The 20,375-nt window shown below is 38.4% G+C and overlaps 1 protein-coding gene across 1 annotated transcript; it reads right to left on the bottom strand.

The window, feature by feature from the left end:
* Positions 1-137: 137 nt before the first annotated feature.
* On the bottom strand, positions 138-19,992 carry LOC105192940 (serine/threonine-protein phosphatase 2A 56 kDa regulatory subunit epsilon isoform). Its single transcript, XM_011157227.3, has 9 exons — positions 19,854-19,992; positions 5,176-5,372; positions 4,660-4,854; positions 4,417-4,547; positions 4,144-4,261; positions 3,462-3,737; positions 3,148-3,377; positions 2,814-2,968; positions 138-2,505 (listed from the first exon to the last, which is right to left on the bottom strand). Exons 1-8 carry the CDS (start codon positions 19,990-19,992, stop codon positions 2,818-2,820), a joined length of 1,437 nt encoding a protein of 478 aa, XP_011155529.1. The 3' UTR covers positions 138-2,505; positions 2,814-2,817.
* Positions 19,993-20,375: the final 383 nt, after the last annotated feature.

Here is a 20,375-nt window from a genome sequence, read left to right as displayed (position 1 = left end):
AAATTTTAAGATAGTACTCTTGCCCCTTTAAATGTATTTTTTTTTCAGTGAAAAATCTGAAAACGAGACTGATAATGCCATGATGTTATAAACGCGACTTTTAATAATATAAATTAAAGGAAAATCGATGACAATTGTAATTAAAACGTAACGACATTACGTTTAATGATATAAAGAACTGTTCCAAATTTGATGTTACGCATATACACACACACATACACATAAAGATTATTGTTCATTTATATCGTAATTTTATGTAAAACGATCATTTTAGGAAATACAAGATGTCCTACGGCAATTTAATATAATAGATGATAGATTTTCTAATCTTCCTAGAGTCAGATTTTTTCCTTTCGCGAAAACATCTTTTGACACGAGTTAAAAACTATCGCTTATATTTTTGCCAAGATCAGTTGCACATTTATCAGAATATTCATCGAGGTCATAAAGTGTGAAACGCTCTTTTTACACCTGCCATTTACAATTTACATCAGCATAAACACAGTGCGTCATGAAGAGCAGTCAAAAGAATGGAAATAATTTAGACAATTCTTTAATAAATGTGTATCTATTTACGCGTAAAGAATCTTCTCTTGGACTCTCACCTACGTCTTCAAAGTCACATTACATTATTTTACAATAATTATATATATATATATATGTATATATTTATATATGTATATGTCACTCTCTGTCTCCTTATGAGGTTTTACGTAGCGAAGGTGAACGGAGCATAACACAAAAGCGAGCACAAGTCGTGTACAAATTGTGAGAAACATTTGACGAGAAAGATCATCGGAAAGTAATCGGAAGAAAAAAAAAAAAAAAAAAAAAACAATGAACAATGGCGATTCTCGTTCTCTCCTCGATTATATCCATGAAAATATGTATGAGCAAGCGATCACCCATCTCTGTTAACTATCATATTTTACCTGTTAGCTATTATTATTTGTTTATCATTGTCGTTTATTATTAACTTTTCTTTCTCGTTTAATTACTCTTTATTGTTACCATTATCATTATTCGTATCATTAATTACTATTATGCGATGGTAAGAAATTTCAAAAACGACCCCTACGGTTGTCAGCATGGGAGCACAGCTCCGAAAATGGATCCTTACACCTGCGCGCTCCGTATCGCTATCACGTAATTATATTTATAAGCAACGGATGTTTTTGGTACAATCAAATCTGTTTTTCTTTCTTTTTTTTTCTTTTTATTATATACTCCTCTCGTCTCCTCGCTCCCATTATTTTTTCCTCCTCATTCTCTCTTTCTCTATTAGAAAACAACATATATATATTTTTTTTTCTCGCACATCTTCTTTCCTTTCGTCCGCGCGAATTGAACCTTATCACTTGTTAACTATTGTGTTCGTGTATGCCGTCCTCGCCGCGGCTACACGCTCATGAAAAAAGGTTTGTTCACTATCAACTCGCCGCGGGCACTCAGTCACAGCAGTCTCTATGTTAGTAGCACAACGGCCTATATACGTTTTACACATGTATTCTCATTTATCGCAGTTTGGTGTACGCCTCTGTGTATATGTGTGTTTGTGTGTGTATATCTGTCTGATTTATTTTGTATCTCGTATTAACTATATTCTTTATAAATATAAATATATATACATACATACATACACACATATATATATATATATATATATATATATATATATATATATATACACACATACATACATATATACACATATACATATATATATATATATTTATATTTATATATAATATTTTTATATATATATATTTATATTTGTTTTCATTTTTACCTAATTTTTATTACGTACCTGTTACAGTTATCATTATCGTTAATAAGAATATATGATACATATATTCAAACACTCTCGCTGGCTCTATCAGGAGCAGCAAGAATCAGCGTAAGGGTCAGTCAGGAGGCGACACGCTGGTCGTCTGAGAGAGTACGCAAAGTGTCGCGTCCTCCAGAAATAAACATAAGGATCACAACGACGTGTACAACTTCGTCCATTCCGAAATTTACACACTATGATTGTCCCCTCCTACCGAGAGCGGTAACATCTTAGTTAAGAAGGGACTAACACATTGTTGTATTGTTGTGTGCTGACACTGAGTACATCATGCAATGGAAACGTTTTGCAGTTTCCAATTGGAAAGAAAAACTAAAGTGTGAATATACTCGATATACGTATATAAAATCATTTGGAATTCACTAATCGCCACGTTGTTGTTGGTTGTTGTTGTTGTTAATATTTAATATTGTTATTGTTGTTAAAGAAGAATAATGCGTGATTAACTCCCCATTGTCTCTTTTTCTTTTTCATTTCTTTTTCCTGCTTCCATCATTCTGTCATTTCAGTCACAACTAATAAAATGAATTACATTACGTCAAGAATGCTTTCGTGAGACACTTTGTTTCACTAACAACAAGAATTTTTTGCGTGTAGTATATGGACAATCGATGTAAACTAAGAACTAACAATCGGGCAGCGTGACACCTTACTTCCACCTAGAACAAAAAAAAAGCAGTATTTAATTTTTCTTTTTTCCAATATTTTTCGCGTATTATATTACAAATATTTTGTATCTTCTAAATTAACAAATTACTGGGAGATCTTAATGCAGAACTTAATTAACAGAATATTTAATTTTAAAAACAAACAAAAATCGTGTCTAATTAAAATTTGGAAAGATCGGCTTCAAATTATAGAGCATCTATAAACATAGTTTAAGTTCAGAATTTTTGAGTATTCTATGTATCCTTACATTTGAGAATATTTTTTAAATTTCTAGAAATAGATGAAACAATATTCTTACCAGCTCAGGGGCGAGTTCTCGACATAGATGTGTTAGTGGCAGGAACTGGATTATTGGAGGAAGCTGCGAGAGCATTACGTTCGAGAGTGTTGCGTCGTTCTAATTCAGCCAGTTTCTTCCACATTTCGTCCCTTTCCTTTTCCTTCCTTTTCTCTCTACAATTCAGACATATACATGTAAAGAATATAAATAAATCTTTATTCTTCATACAACTTTAGATTTCACTGGACTTTTAACATGGCATTAAATTATAAAATGTGTTTAATAAAAAATTAGATTAAAAAAGTTTCGCTTAATTTTGCAAAATTATAAGAGCTCAAAATTTGGGTCTTACTTTTGCCTGTCCAACTTATAGTTGGCAGTAAGTTCATCGAAGAGCTTGCTGTTCATCTCCATAAAAGTTTTTAAAACATTGTAAACAAGAGCTATGATCGTCTGGTTCCAATGCTCCTTGCTAATTTTGTACAATGCGGGGAACATAATCTTCATTATTACTTGGTTGTTTTCTTCAATTAAAGACATTATATACTCGTTATTCCAAAAGTACAATGCTCTCTCCGCAACCTGTAACAAAAAATAGATATTTCATTATTTCGATTGCACGATGAATCTATCAAAATAGGTACGAAATTGGTATCTATAAATTACCTGAAAGTGTGGTGACGACACGCAACGTGCGACTTGCCTGAATAAAGGTTCTTGTATTTTAACAAATTGATTAGGTTCTATAACGTCCAGTATTTCCTCGATTTCCCCAAGGAACATTACCTCCTTCTGGCTGCACGTTTTAGGCCAGAACTTAAGGAGGCCTCGTACAACTGGTTCTGTTAAAGTTGCGTCTTTTTCCAAAAATTGCACCACACAATACGCTAACTGCGCGTGATAGAGTGATAAACATTTCACTTTATGTAGTGGTAACAGCACCTACAAAAATAAACACATAGATGCTTCTTTTAATAATTTTTCTTAATTCGAGTTTTACAAATCCCCTTTTCTCCTACCCCTACAGTATTAATACATATTTAGGAATATATATATATAAAAGATTAGGCAAGAATTGGAATATGCATCTCTCGATAGCTTCAAAAAAATATTGTCAAAGTTATTAGAAAAATATATTTCAACAACAAGTTACGCAAACCAAATTTAATTCCAATTTTGCGTCTTCCAAGAGATTAAGTAAAACTGAAATAAATGGCAAATTTGAATTTCAAGAATTAGGTAGCAGATCTTAGTATGCAAAAAATAAAACAAATCATTTCAAAAAAACGCAAAATTTAAGTTGAGTTTGTGTGTACTTCAAAATTCTTTGAATAAAATATAATCATACCTTAACCAAAAATTGCTTGTGCTCAACTTTTAAAGGAAGAGCAAATCCGTTAATAATGCTACCCAAAATTTCAAGAAGTTCACCGACCCCGTTGAAATGTTCCGTTTCGTACACGAACCTGTAATAATGATAAAGTGGGACGTTATATAAATACGTACAAATTTAAATAATAATAAAAAACAAACTAAATTATTGTATTACTGAATCACTTGACACAATATTACATAAAAATTAAATTTCCATTAGAATTTAATGCAAAAATCAAATAAATACCTCAGAAAAATGTTGTTAATTTGTTTGCGTATGAAGGCTCTAAGACCCAGGAACTTGCCATAAATACGATGCAAAACGGTTTTCAGGAAATCTCTTTCCCTGGGATCTTCCGAGTCAAATAAGTCCAATAACTGTAATAAGTAATTGTAATAAATTATAATGGTATTCATTAATTTAATTATATCAGTATAATATGTATTAGAAATAGGGATATTGAAAAGTAATAATGTAATAACGCTTTACCTGTAACACAAATTTTTGGTCAATAACTTTTTTGCCAATAGCAGGCTGAAAATCTGAAGACTCAAGAAAACGGAGGAAGACTTCATAGACCAACTGAAGATGGGGCCAACTCGCCTCCAAGGTCGGATCATCTTCTTCTGGATCAAAATCTGGGTTTTCACTAGGTGGCAATGTACGGAATAGATTTGCAGAAACCTTTAACAAATATCATTATTTAACACTAAAAGCTGTTGAATATGTAATAAATTTTCAATAGTTTATTGCATTTAGACCGGACAGAGAGCGTGAGAGAGATGCAAATATAAATAAGCTATTACATTAAATTGAATTTTAATCTTATTAACAGAATAATTTTCAAATTAAAAACATAACATTCTAAGAAAATAAGTGTACTCAGTGAGAACTGACGCATATGAAAGATAAGAAGTTATTAACAAGAATAAATAAGACAAATGGAATTTTTAAATTCTACCAGATAATTTTCTTATATCTTGCAATTTTTTTTTAATTACATACCATCTTAATGGTTTCCGGGTAAATGGGCTCAGTGAGGACACCTCGTCCTGCTGTGATATATTCCACTAATTCATTGAGCGTACTCCGTTTAATTTCCTTGCCTTTGAGATCAGCCATCGGGTCCATGAAGTCGAACGCCACGCAGCATTGGCGTAGCTTTTTGATAAATAATTCCTCCTGCTCTGCGGCGTTAACATCTGCAACAAACAAATAGTGTTAATATAATTTTTAATTCTAAAAAAGTGAAATTTAAACGTGAAATTCCTGCCATAATGATTCTTAAGTGAATTATAAAGAAAAACTCGAGGGAATTACAACAGAACATTTTTATTTTTGACTGTTTCATTATAAATAAATATTTATTCATTATATATGCAAAATAAAATCGAAGAACAGAGTGCTTGGCTACTATTTTTAACAACTCTTCGCTGCATGAACTAGAGCCCAATAAAATGTTATCATTTCCTTTGCTTCTAAATGTGTAAGCAAACAATTTAATTGAGCCGATAGAAACCAGAATCATACAAGTCGCACGAGTTATGAGAGACCAGGATGAGCGAATGCTGAAATGATTGTACGAGCGGATTATGCAGTACGCATCTCCCGACCGTAAACTTCTTTCAACGAATCTAAGATTTTTATTTCTTCGATTCAGTTGACATTCAAAATTGAATAAAAAAAAAAAATGGAACTTTGTTATTCCGTTGTTAATATTACCAAAGTTTATCTCGTGAAAAAAATTTCATGATTTTGATAGGCAAGATATTTTTGTCTTTGTCAAATTTTTCATTTTCTGCGACAAGAAACGAATTAGATGGCTCAAAGATGGATTGGATGGAAAAAAATGTCATGTTATCTTTAAGGATAACTTCGACAAAATTCCAATTAACTTAAGTGACGACTAACGGTAACTTATTAAAGATACTCGTACCATTTTGTTAACACAAATAAAATTAATTTTTTTTTGTTTAATAAAAAGAAAGATTAGATAAGGAACAATAAATTATATAATTAGAATTTTTGCTTTAAGTGATTATATAGGTTAAATTAATCGGCTAAATTAAGTTAATTGGAGTTTAATCAAAATCTCTCTTACCCATTATTTAATACTTATTTAAACAAAATTTTTTTTCCTTGTGAAACGTTATTACAAACACTTACATATCGATTGTAAGTACCTAATTCTATGTTATTTATACAACAATTATATAAATATACTAATAATTATTTATATATAATTTATAATTTGGTATTATATATATTATATACCTATATATTATATGTAATATATATAATATTAATAATATTTATATTGATACACCTATCAGTTAATCAATTATCCCAAGTTAATCAATTATCCCAATATTTAAAAAAAAAAAACAGAATCTTTTATTGCTTAGTTTATCCTACCCATGATAAAAAAATGAAATAAATTGAAATGGAAATGTGAGATTAGACTAATTCGCACTTTTTATCGTCTTCTCCAGATTATCGCATTTTGACAGAAATTTTCGAAAAAAAAAAAAATGAAAGGAGCAAAGTTACATTCGCCGTGAAAGACGAGATTCGTTGTCATACGCGTGCCTGGTGGACGCCACAGTATAACAACCTTCACAAAGCCGTGCTTTTACGCTATCTTACTCGTAATCGCGAGTCAATGTCCACGGATTGCGCTCAGGATTAGGATCGATTTTTTTCTATCATACGTCGATTAACGCTTATCACGCTCGACTGTGAACTGATAATCACGGTCCGTGTATCATGCCCGATATTGGATATCTGCAGCTTGCATGTTGTGCACTTTCCGTAACCCAGAATGAGATTGGATACGACAAACTTTAAGTTATATATATAAACACAGCATTATTTTCACAACTACTGTACGTTTGCCATATTGTAATAGAAGAAAGTCATAAAATAATTTCAAATCATATTAATTATTGGAACAAACAATACGATTCGAAATTATTTATTGGAATAATTTGAGCCCCAAGATCAAACCTAATTTGAAATATTCTGAAAATTTATATATTACGACTCAAGTTCTTAACTGCAGGCCTCGTTTGGGTACATATACCTCATCTAGACATCTAATCTTCAAATAAAAAATCTGAAACTAGATAGACGTACCGCGTATATTCGTTCCGTACCATATTTCGGTATGCGAAGCATTTGAGAGCTTTACAACCGTGCTACCGAGAGGTGCAAGGATGAAATAGAGGAGCAATTACGTGTGGGTGTCACAATGTGATTAGCTAAATTTCGTTTTATCTTCAGAGTGCGTTCCAAGAAATTTCTGTCACTTTGACACAGAGCGAAATTTCCCAACAGATTACAAAGCCACCGGAATATATATATATATATATATATATATATATATATATATATATATATATATCGAAAAAAATATTTCAACGCGATCGAAAAAAAATCACAGGTGAAGAACACCTCGACGCAGATCCGGGACACCCTGTGCGCCCAGTCAAAGGGTGTAACACACATCAGCTAATCAGTTTTTCCCATGCGCTTCACTTCGCTTCGGGGATGATAGCGTGGTTGCAACGTCCCGTGGCAACTTCGCTCTTCATAATGGCACACGGCGTGGCCTCAATGACTTTATCGAATTATGCCAAACTCTCTCTCTCTCTCTCTCTCTCTCTCTCTGTGTGTGTGTGTGTGTCTCTGTCTCTCCTTTTCATAACAGACGGCCGTCCTGCGCGAAATACCGCCGTGCGGGTAAATCGAGGCGCAAAGTGGCCATTCTGGGGAAAAATTGGCAGCACACGCAATCTCCGCGTTATATTTATCCGCCGAGATTTTTTCCGGAAGTCTCTATCCATGACGCGAGTGAAAAGGGGAGGGGGAAAAAAAAGAGGCCCGAAAAGGAAGAGAGAGCGGATCGCTAATCGTTCCGATTACAAATGCCCGGTGTCGTCATTCTTGAATGGCGACATTCGAAATCACGGGGACGAAATAGTTGTTCATGGCAACACAAGCTTGTAACACGTCCAAGACATATTTAGACGATTTTGTCGTCGCCGGATCACAACTGTTGGCGGTCTTATTATCGTCGCTACACGTGAGAGACGTGCGTTAATTTTTCCCCTCCCTCCCCCTTTCCCCCCCAACAGCGCATGATATCAAACGAATATTGCGATATCGTATAAATATACATATACGACATTATGATATTGTGCGAATATTCGCACGATATCCAGAATATTCTAGAATATCCATATGATATCTCGTGCTATTAGGGGTTTGATTGACCTACGAGATGGAAAAATTGAAAGAAGCATGCCAGCCCATCTCTCATAATAAATTCTATTATACGCGATCTTACGATTATCCATAGATAGATCCATAAATAGAAGAGTTGGAATCGAGTGTCGCTATTTACGCGACAATAGACAGTGGGGCGAGTCTGCGTCACATCCCGGATTATAACGAGATGAAGGTGCAATTAATTTTTCATCCCGAGTTCGGAGATTTAATCGATCCCAGACGCACGATTGCTCCATCAGTAGCGTCTCGGCTTCTGCCTCGACGAGGAGGAAGCACGAGGAGCGAGTTGCGCGAACGGTTGAACGGCCTTAACACGGATTTTTTTTTTAATCCGCGGTAAAAGGACTCAGGTGAGCGCAAAAGGAGACAGAGAAAAAGAGAGAGAAAGAGAGAGAAAGAGAGAGAGAAGAAAAGACGCAACGAAAATCGGCCGTCGCGACGCGACGCAACGCGACACGACACGTCTCGCGTCGCGAAGGCCTCCAAAAATAGCGTTATGCGGGGCGTATCTCGCCCCCGTTTGCCTAACCCGTTTGTTCGTTTATTCCTTCTCCCTCGGCGTTACGTGCGCGCAATCTAGCATGCACATATTTATAATTTCATTCATAAGGCGACACGTACCCTCGTGTCGTCGCGCGGCGTGTGGCGCGCCGCTACAGCAGCGCGAGGTACGCGCTACTAGAAATATATTTTCGTCTACCTGAGATGTTCTACCTTTTCCCGTCCATCACCTTTACATTATTCCGTTCGAATGACTCTTTTGAGATATTCAGACGCGGATTAAAATATCGCGTTGAGCCAGCTTAAACCGAGTTATCTAATAATTGACCGGAGACTCTGTTCATCGCAAGAATTCTTTATTTTTTAAATCACTAATCGCGAAACTGTTTACTCTTTCCGACCAACCTGCTCAAAATAATCGAAAAAGGCTTGCAGTAACAATCTGCACGTGTACGGAAATAAATTTAGTATTTCGGACTCGTATTTCAGACTTTCACGATATTAATTATTCAAAAAGGGTGAGAGGTCCGCCTGGTGAGAAAACGTGAGTTTGTTGTTCATGTGGAGTTATTGCGGTTGCCGGAATCAAGATCGACCAAATGTCGAGAGCAATTCGGCGATAAATCATGCGTAAGCCGCAAAATATACGGCAGATGTATCGATGAAGGGGGAAGAGAAGGAAAATAGGGTGCAAACGCACAAGAGGAATAAGATGAATGAGGGCAGAAACGAAATAAAATAAGAACGAATAAGACTTTATATACGAATAGAAATTAACAAAATAATAATAATAATAATAATAATAATAATATCAATAAATCGTTAAAAACAGAATTATATAAAAATTAATAAATCAAAATAAAAGCAAAATGTAACGAATCGGGGTAGCACGAGAAAAACGACAAAATAAAAAAGAAAAGAGGAAGGAAAGGGAATAAAGATTGAGATGGAAAAAGAGAAATGGGGAAACAAAATAGAAAAAGAGCGCGACACGAAGAGAAAGAGGCGAAGCGGAGGAGGAGGCGCGAGAAGGGGTAGAAACGCGAAAAGAGGGAGGAGAGGGACTGGGTGGCGAAGGAGTAGAAGAGCGCGTTCCGTGCAGGTGGTCGCCGGCATTCCGGATCAATACTTCCACCGCTTCTCTGGGGGGTACCGTCAGGTAGCCTCTTCTCGTCCCCTTTCCAACCCTTATCCCTCTCCCATACTCTGACGACGCTATCTTCCTCCTTTCCCTCCTACCCTTCGTTCTACCGTGCCTTGTCCACTCCCGTTATTGTCGTCTGCGCTTCGCCTTCTTCTCTTTTCCTCTTTGATCTTCCCGTTTTGCGTTCCTTCCCCTACTTTTTGCGCACTTTTCTTCCCGACGTTTTCCTCTCCTCTCCTCTTCCTTCCTTCCTTTCTTTCTTTCACTCATCGTATTCCTCTTCTCCTTTCCATTCTCCATTTTCCCCACATCATACTTTTTATATTTTCTTTTAATACCAAAATGTATGTCGAATATACATATTATTGTTCGATTTTAATCCCGTTTAATCCATTATATTTACTATGTAAATTGTTAATTATACCAAAAAGGTACAATTATGCATTGATTTATCCGATAATTGTATAGGACGGTGCTTTCTATTTAGTGACACAAGTCGACACTTGGCGTCATTCTATCTGTGTTACTCATTGAATACTCAAAAAAGGTAGAACGACGTTTATGTCGACTTGTGTCATTAAATGGAAAAGCATTCATAATCATTAGTGAGTACTATAATTTCCACAAGACCACAGATTTGAACACACGAAAATGATCTCATGTTTTTCCCTTTTTTTTTGTAATGATTGCATCACAACGAATGACGTAAGATACATACATTATCTACCTGCCTATAGCATATAGTATGGCAGCGAATCTATAGCATCGGATATTGAACTCGACAAAATTACAAGCGGTCTCACACTGTCAGACTCCCCTTAAAAACCAAATTATTGCATCGCAATATACCACGGTGAAACGAAATGGAAAATTTAAACCTTATCTGGAATAAAATTATTATGAGGCTCAAAGATTGAATAATTCGTACTCAAGGAATAAACATTCGTAGCATCCTGCCACGCGTCGATATCGACTCGAATTTTATCGAGCAGAAAGACAGTGGCCTCCTGGAGATGCATACAGCCGTGCGGCGTAACAATTGCAAATTTTTTTTTATACCCCACAGTCGATTTCTTTACCGACCGGTGCATCATTATGCAGTCGATAGTGTGACCTATTATGAACGTGACTTAACGAACGCGTTTCGTCCACTTTCTCTTGTTCCCTGTTAAAAAGCGCATCGTCGCATCCTCGTGCTCCTGTCCCGTGATCTTGACACATGGCCGGCGTCAATTGATCAGAAAACGTATGTATGTATGCGCGATTTGTTACTAAAATAACACAATAAATATAGAGGGTGATTATTAATAAATGTCCCCACTTTTTACCATAGGAGCATTACCGACGGATACGTATTTCTAACATATTATTATATTAGAAATTACAAATGCGTGTTCCTATGGTAAAAAGTGGGAACATTCATTAATAATCATCCTATATATATTTCACTCACATAAATTTCTGCCAAAATTGTTAGAGTATTTACTACCAAAGGATATTTGTACAACGACATTCTGATCTCTCAAAATTAAAAAAAAAAAAAAAAAAAAAAGAAATGAAAATATCAGATCGATTTCATCAAGAAAGGTACATCTGTGAAATTCATACCGTCAATTTACCGATATTTTACGCCCTGTGTATCCGCGCTATCGCCCGGTTAAGTGTATAAGAAACGATCCACGGAATTATTTCGTTAATCATTTCTACTTCCATTCTCGAGTTTTCCTCTTCCTTAATATGGGCTGGAATGGAACTCCGACGGGCACGCGGGAGACGTCTGAACAAAGAGCACTATTAATGCTCCCACTTGCGCATGACGCATAATTAAACTGTGTTTACGTCTGACGTAATGGTTTCAGCACATCGCGACGGTCGGATGCATTTCTTACTTTGGAAAACTAATAGTTTCCTTTAACCCGGAAAACGTACGTATACGCTCTGTGCTGCTTTGCTCTCTCTCTCTCTCTCTCTCTCTCTCTCTCTTTACATAAATACACGAGATGTCCCTCGCCGCGTCATCTTATTTTATCATCGCTAAAAAAAAAAATCCACAGTTATTAATTTACATGCGTGAGAAACGTATCGCAATCTCTTTATATAAACATAAAAAGATAAACATATCGCTCTAAAATCGAATGCTGGCTAATATAAGTGAGAAGTTCACGTTTATCTTATTAAAGCCTTCATTTTACAGTAAGTTTATCTTGTTCGAAATTTAATTTGAAGTTTAATTTCCGAGAATAAGTCTTAGCATCGTAGAATAAAGAGTCACGGGGGGGGGAAGAGGGAAAGGAGTGTCTGATACTCTTTCACCGAGAGGAAATACAGTCCAACTTGCTTCGTTGATAGCTTACGTCACATTTATACATATATAATACGCACAGTTTCCTACCCCAGCGAAGCATCCCATTTTCGGAATTTAGGTGATAATAAAGACCATGGAATTTTCCCTTTGGGGAAGGTCTCCTCTCAACACATCAGGAATTCTAAAAATGGAACATCAAATCTCTCTCCCTGTTTGCGAATCGTTGACGTGATATACAGCATGTTTAAGTTGTACACATTCAGTTATTTTTTTTTTTAATAAATAATAGAGTTATAAAAAAACGAATTTTTCAATTCGTACAACGACTTGGAAATATCTTAAGTCATTATACCGATATACTTAAAATAATCTTTACGTGAAAAATCTTTTTATAATTCTATTACTGAAAAAAACAAATAACGAGTATTTATAGTTGTGTCAAATAGCCCGTACACTTGCGATACACCCAGAGGTATCGTACCGAGAGCACGTTGGATTTCCGAAATTTCACGGATCGTCCAACGGTGTTTCGCTCGTCCATGGGAATTTGCTTCTCGAGCATCGCACTGCTTTTTCACTCAATTTACACCGTATTCAAGCGCGTCATTGAGTATCCCTCTCCCTCTCCCGTTCACGAAGAAGCGATATATCGGTTACGATAAAGTAACGACACAGGTCGAAATGTCATCCGATGTATCGAGCGCCGAAAGGGTTCGGTTTAAAGAGGATATGCCGCGCCGAAATCGTAAAACTTTTACGATCACCGCCGCCGCCGCCGCGCCGCGGCAACGATCCCATGGATCGTTCGCTCCTGGAGACGGGTTCGAGCGTCTCGCGAGCTCGTTCGAATATAGGGCAGCTTCGAATCCTAAATGGTGTTTCGAAACTCTCCGCGCTGAACGACCCAACGAACGGGAGAATGTATACGATAACGATAACGTACGCCTTTCTCCGCATCAACTATAGTCGATAGCTGATCAAATATTTGACAGTTTTTAATTGTACAAGTGGAGGATAGTTAACGGACGCGTTACGAATTCCCTGCTTGTAACTCTCGACAACGAATTCGGATAAAATCTTTTTGTACATCCACTAGGCTCAATCATTTTGGAATTTAAAAACCTATTTAAATTGGATGTATCTAGCTAGTATCAGAGACGAAATGGTACTTTTTATGAGCGCTATACACGCCCCGTGAAGTCGAAGCGAGATATTGGAACTAATCCGTATCTGCGAGTACGTGCTGAATTCGCTACTACCTCTATTTGTTTCCGCTCACCTGTCGCAGTTTACGGGTCATAATGTGTTCGCGCAACGCAATGCTCGTGGTAGGTGCGATAATTTATTATAATGGTCGTTCCCAGTCCGCAGAGGCGCATACTTTGTCGTGATGGAATCAGTATATCTTTAAACATTTTAATCTATTTTTATCTTCTGATAAAGTTACAAGCAAAATATGTATACATATATACAGGGTGTCTATAAAGTTGATTCCCAACTCTTTTGAAGGAATGGAGGGCTAGAGTAGCCTCTCGAAATGATCGAACTCGTATCTCGCAGTTTTTCATAATTTCGAATTGTGTCCAAAATATGAGTGGTAGGAGCAGTCTTTGTAGATATTAGATATTATGTGCACGGAATGAGAAAAGTGTTTGGTATTCCCAAATGTAATTGGCGTGGCAAAACGATTATGGTTAAGAGCTCTATTTTTATAATCATTATTACGATAATGTTAGTAACAAATAACGTTGTGTTTATAGCTGTACTGTGACAATAATTTTAAAATTACGATGTAATTTCAAATATTAATATATAGTGACACACCGAAGTATAGATGGCAAAAATTAAATAAACGTTTCTAAGCAATAAAGGCAATCACAATTATAGTAAATGTAACTTTTTTTTAAATATTCGTTTACTATTTATTACGTAGTAATAATTAATAGCTATATTCTCTGCAATAATAGATAAATAAAAGGATAATCTTATGATTGAAATTCATCGGTGTAGGGAAAATTATAAGTATTTTGCGGTACGAGTCTCGGCCTATAACAATATTCGCGTCGTAAGAGGATAAATAAAAACTCGCCGTTTACTTCATTATTTTATAAAAAGTAAACGTGTGTCTAGGTTAATAAAGCTTGTAAATGTAACGAAGAGAAATATAAATGTCTCGAGAAAAATCGACGAATGGAAAAATACAGATCAAAGTGCAAACGAGATAATTTTGTAGAAAAACTTTTATATTCCACAGTTCTAAGCACAATCAAAAAGAATAATCAGAGAAGAACTAATTTTCTCTTAGAAAGATACGTAAATGAGAAGCAGAAATTTAGATAAGTATCATCTCGATTTTTGCCTAAAGTATGGCGGAAAACAGAAACAAGCAAGGAAACACTGAATACATATTCTCATACGAAAATGTCAATAGTTTTATATCTCTGTCAACGCTACAATTTACAGTTTGAATAACGTCGATACAACTAAAGAGAAAAAGCGTGCTATTGCCGACAATGGTGAACGACATTGCAACGTGGAGGTCTATTCCGTATGGCTATTCGTGTCGGTTAAAGTTGTGGGTCAACCAGTAAAGTGGAGGGGGGAGGGGGGGGGGAGATTCTATTTAATTTGTATTGATCGAAAATACACGATCGAAAAATTTGACTGTCCCAGAAAGTTTTCAATGTCTTTTCGAAGTCGCACAATTGTTACGTTCGAAAAGGAAACAGAAAGAATCTAAGAACTTCATATCTCAGGATAGAATATCCTCTATTGTTTACATGCACATTATAAGTTCGCAATGTACTCTCCCCACCACTTCTTTTTTCATTTCGTTAATGAGAAACAACAACGATAAGTGAAGCAAATATTAGTGGAGAATTTCAAGAAAGTTATATTCACTAAAATATTCACGCTCAAAATATTAGCCGCATTACGTGAACATTTTAAGTTATTCAGCAAAAGAAGAGGGTCTAATTTTAACGGAAAAATCAACTTTGGATTAGCGAAGAAAATCGTGAAGAAGAAAAGTCTCTCTCTACGAGGAGCTTGGAACGCTTTGTGTGAGAGTTTTCCATTATCTCAAAGTATCCTTTTGCTGGGACGTAATTGTGTATTTTGTGTATTTTAAACACATGTATTTTAAACACATGCTACGCACGAATTTTGAGATAATTTAAGTACGCGATTGTAGTCAACGGGAAAAGTTTGTTTTTCAGAAGAGATCGGAAATATCGCCTGTGAATAAACCGGAAGGAACGACGAATGCAACGATTTACATATCGCGTGTAATATTGACTCGGAACAGATAGTTGGACAGCTCTTATTCTACCGATAATTCACAGCTCTTACGCCTTTGTGTCTCCTCTATTACGATTGACTACCAATAATCCTCTAACACACAATATGGCGCGCGATCGCTCCATTATATCATACATTCGTTTTATACATCTGAACTTGCCACGTTTCCTAATTCATAAGCGTATCAATTATCTCGATAATAATCGCACATATTTGCATCTCATTAGCAACGCTACCTTATCGCCTGTCTAAAAAAAAAATTACATAGTAGACCAGGCATGCAAATATATAGAAGAGATAACAAAAAAAGAAAAAATATGTAAGAGAAGAAAAAATTGCCTCGACTTTGCCGACTTATTTCGAGTCTCGAATCTTCAAATAAAATATCTTTTCTGTGACAAAATAAGTGTCACGGAAGAGCTCACGTAGAAAAACGTGTAAAACGAAATAGAAGGGGCGCCCGTTTCCTCTTGCTCTCTTCGCGAATGTCATTTACATTGCTAAGCTAGTCGGTCTTATGGGATCTTTATCACAATTAGCGTGACTTTTTTTTCTCCCTTCTTTTTTGAGCCCTTTAGGTCGCCATGTTGATCCCTAGTTCCCTTCGATGCGACTTTGTTCAGATGGCGGTGGTGAACGCAGGAGAGGGAGAGAGAGAGAGAGAGAGAGAGAGAGGGGGGGGGGGGAGTTTCCGGCCACTACACGTGGTGGAATACTAATACTATTTCACGCGTCCTGGGAGCGCCACATTGTTCGATCGCAGCTTACGAGTCGACAGTCAGAATCTTTGAGATTCATATCGCGTGACGATCATGGTTTCCCCTGAAGGACATAGGCTTCGTGAGTACTATATTGTTGTCCTCTGTCTCCTTCCAAAAATAAATCCCACGAAGGCAGGAATGTGTACTTTGAGTCGCGGTCAATCCAACGAAAGCAGGTATGCGCACTTTGAGTCACGTTCGTGGTTACGAAGACTTACTTCCGCCATAAATTCTCGCAGAGTAGCACGAACGACAAGCGGTAGCGAGATTGGTCGAGTCCTAATTGAAGTCTCCTTGTCGATTACGTAATCAGAGAGTAATACACTCTTTTTTATTTTTGTCTTTCGTCCTGTTCAATTGTAGTTGTTATCCGTAGCATCAGTCGTGAATAGGTCCTCGAGGAAAAACATGCCTGACTAAAAGCGGCGCTGGATAAGAATCTGAAAACGAGTGGGACGTCAGAATAGGTAAACGATTTGTGCGATTACAGAATAGGTATTATAGAATACTGTTCGTGAATGAGCCATGCCCGAATGATCAAACACATTTTTTATAATTTAATCTTGGTAATCGTTTTCAGAGGCACGGCTGAATCCAATATGGAAGAAGGCAATCCCACACAGTCTATTTATCCTTGCCGCTTCATTGTAGATGCTTTGAACAAGTTTTTTTTTTTCGTGCAGTTATAATATATACTAATTGTAACAACCAGGATTCGTACCTATCGACCCGAATTATCCATCAGTCGTCACTCGTCGCCCAACGAGAATGCGTTGTCGTAGACGAACGAGCGATAGTAGGCAACATTTCTACATTTCCTCATTTTCTTCTTACAATCACAATTATTACCGAGGTTCGGTTTCCTCTTATTTTCTTATCAAGCAAGCTGTCCGCACGTTGCGCGTTTCCAATCGTTACGTTCGCCCGTGCACGTTCGCTCGAGTGGTGAATTCGATCGTAAAAAGAATTATACAGTCGCACGTCGATAACCTCGGCCGTTTCTTTCGGCGACAACACGGTCGAGTATGCGCGGGTGCACGACGCGTGCCCGGAAAGCGAATACTCGATAAAGTCAGCGAGTCTTCGAGCGGTTCGGAGCGCTATGAGAATTGTAAGATGCATCTTTTACGATCGACTCTCGGAAAAGTGAAAAACCAATTGCGTGCATTATCACGTATCGATATGCGCACGGCCGCCGCAATCGGGATACGGCTTCTTGCAGCAATTAGCTGCGGTTCGCGCGTGGGTTCTCCACGCCGGAGGCGTATCCGTGTACCGCAATGCACCGCGGTTACCGTGTCTCTCGCCTGTGTTTCGAGAGAGCAGCGAAAGCTAGGCTGCGATATCGGTGCCCGCTGGCTACGTTCCGTAAACAAAACTTTTACAGTCGCGTGTAACAAGTGTTTCACCACTCGGCAGACGGTTGCCACAAGGTGTCATATCTAGCCGAATAGTCCGTGGTCATGTAGTGGCAAACTTGGTAATTACTCGCTCTGCGCGATTACAAAATTCACTTTGCACCTTTTTGCTCCTTCCTTTCCTTCATCTCGTTGCCAATTGCGTGGCGATTCACCGAACGCGTTCTACGCGCCTGGCGTAGATGACTGCTGAGCTCGCGATGCGATCAGTTTCACCCTTGAATCGTGGATCTTTCGAATCTCAAGTGTGCGCGTGTGATTTAGCGGCACTAGTCTGCGTCTTTCGTCACTCTTGACAACACAAACGTGGTTAGCCGTAGCGGCATCCCTCATGAAAGCGTGCTCGCCGGCATCCTATGTGCTCGTCATTCAGACCGGCTCCGTAGCGGACGATCGGCGCTGTAGCCTTCGCTCCAAGATCCCTTTGGACTACAAGTTCCACGAATCGAGAGCAGAGGCTGGCCGGACGTGGCTCACAACTTTTGTCGTGGGAGGCGATAGTTATGGTTTCGTCTACGTCGACGGAGAATCACGTCGACACTCGCAACCTCATCGATCGTGTCATCGGTACAATCTCGTGCCGGATCTCACAGTCAAAGGCGCAGTCGGAAACTGATAGAATTCGACGTTGAGATCCGTTGGAGATCGCGGCCGGCAAACGAACTGCTGGGATACGGCTGAAAAGCGGAAGACAGGGGGTTACAGACTTGCCATCGAATCTCGACGATGCTCTCTACGACGTCGTTGAAACGACGCGGCTGCATCCGCGATCCACGTGTGTCTCGTCTCGAGGAGCGCGGAGCGCAACTTTGCACTCGACTCGTATCGATTTACACTGCATTCAGCTGTTCCCTCCCGACAGTTCGCCGCACGAATCGCGAATAATCTCCGTTATTTAACTACCGACGGATTAACGCTAACGAGCGCAACGTGACGACTCGATAAACAATTTTTTGCGATCCCACATCTCGCCAATTATACATGTGTAATAAAATGAAATGTTAATAACGTCAGTAAAATATGCAAGCATAACATAGATGTTATTCAACATCATCTCGAAAACTGTGGCGTGAAATCGCTCCCCCCTCCCTGAAACTTTCGTCAACGTAGCGTAACTAGCGACTATTCGTCAGTAGCGGGAAAGAGGAGGGGGGGGAGGAGGAGGAGGAGGATACGCCAATCGGTAACGTATTGAAAGAAACGCGAACGATATGTTTATCGCCGAGCATAGTGCCATACACGTGATGCAATTGCCCAAGTCGGGAATGACAGACTTGCTGCCAATTATTTAATGAACTCCAAGGATATTATGCTTAAGCCGTGCCGCCGCTCCGCTCGCGAGAAAGTGCGATAGATCCGCGTTGAATTGGACGAAAACTTTGCCAGACGCGCGCGTTCTCTACCTTATCTTCCTTAACGGCGTAATTTTACGAGTCATTCGAGATGAATAAATTTAGCCGACGTATTCGTATTAAGGTAAAAGAGATACCGAGTGGCTCGGTTTGCAAACACTCCCGAATGATTCTCTACAAGATTTGGATCGTTTTTGCTCGCGACATTCCGCTCGAGTTCTCTCGAAATCTTTATCATCTCGCTTTGCACTGAAAACATACTACAGTTTTTACAGAGTTTAAAACGACTAATAATAACAATAATAATAGTAATAGTAATAATAACAATAATAGTAAGGTTCAATAAATAAGGTACCTGATTCGTAAGCAAGACCCGCTCGATCATATTTCTTAAAAACCTGTTAATTTAACAGAGATTGCAAAAAAATGAAATAAACGAAGAGGGCCTTGCACACAGATAGGTATAAAAATAGAATTCGATAGAGAGAGAGAGAGAGAGAGAGAGAGAGAGAGAGAGAGGCAAGCTCGCTTCTCCAGATTCTCCAGCGAGAGAAACGGAAAGAACAACTATCCGGCGACTCTCCCCCGAGGTCGGAGAGCTAACCAACTAACCTTTGAGCAGGGGCAACTGCTGGAGCTCGACATCCTGCGAGTTGCGATAGCGGGAGGAACCCTGCGACTTCTTGGACTTCTTCTTGAGGGATCGCTTGGCGAAGGGGTCTATCCTGTCCACGAAGGCCCCTGACGACATTTTGGCATTAACGGAGGCACTGTGGGACTGTCTTGCTGTGCTGATGCTCGAACGGAAGCGCTCGCGCGCGCCTGCTGTCGTGTCTCCTTTCCGCGTGGACAGCGGGGAGGGTGAGTCGTCGTCGTCGTCCTCGGCACGGCACGGCACGGCGACGGCGGCGACTAGAGACCGAGATCACCTCCGCCTCGAGGAGGCCGCGACATTCCGTGGCTGTGGCTACGACCGCGACTGCGACGAATAACACGCACTCTCGGCTCGCGAAAGAAAAAAAAAAGAAAGGCACACACTACTGTTACGCGGATGCACGTGACGCGGCTTTATACCCGATCGCATCAATTCCTTCTTCTTCTTCTTCTTCTCTCTCTTTCTCTCTACGTGCCTCG

The sequence above is a fragment of the Solenopsis invicta genome, chromosome 16, assembly GCF_016802725.1.
Source record: "Solenopsis invicta isolate M01_SB chromosome 16, UNIL_Sinv_3.0, whole genome shotgun sequence".
In the NCBI taxonomy this organism is placed as follows: Eukaryota; Metazoa; Arthropoda; class Insecta; order Hymenoptera; family Formicidae; genus Solenopsis; species Solenopsis invicta.
Note: the sequence above shows the minus strand (reverse complement) of the source record. Positions and strands in the feature narration are given on the sequence as shown.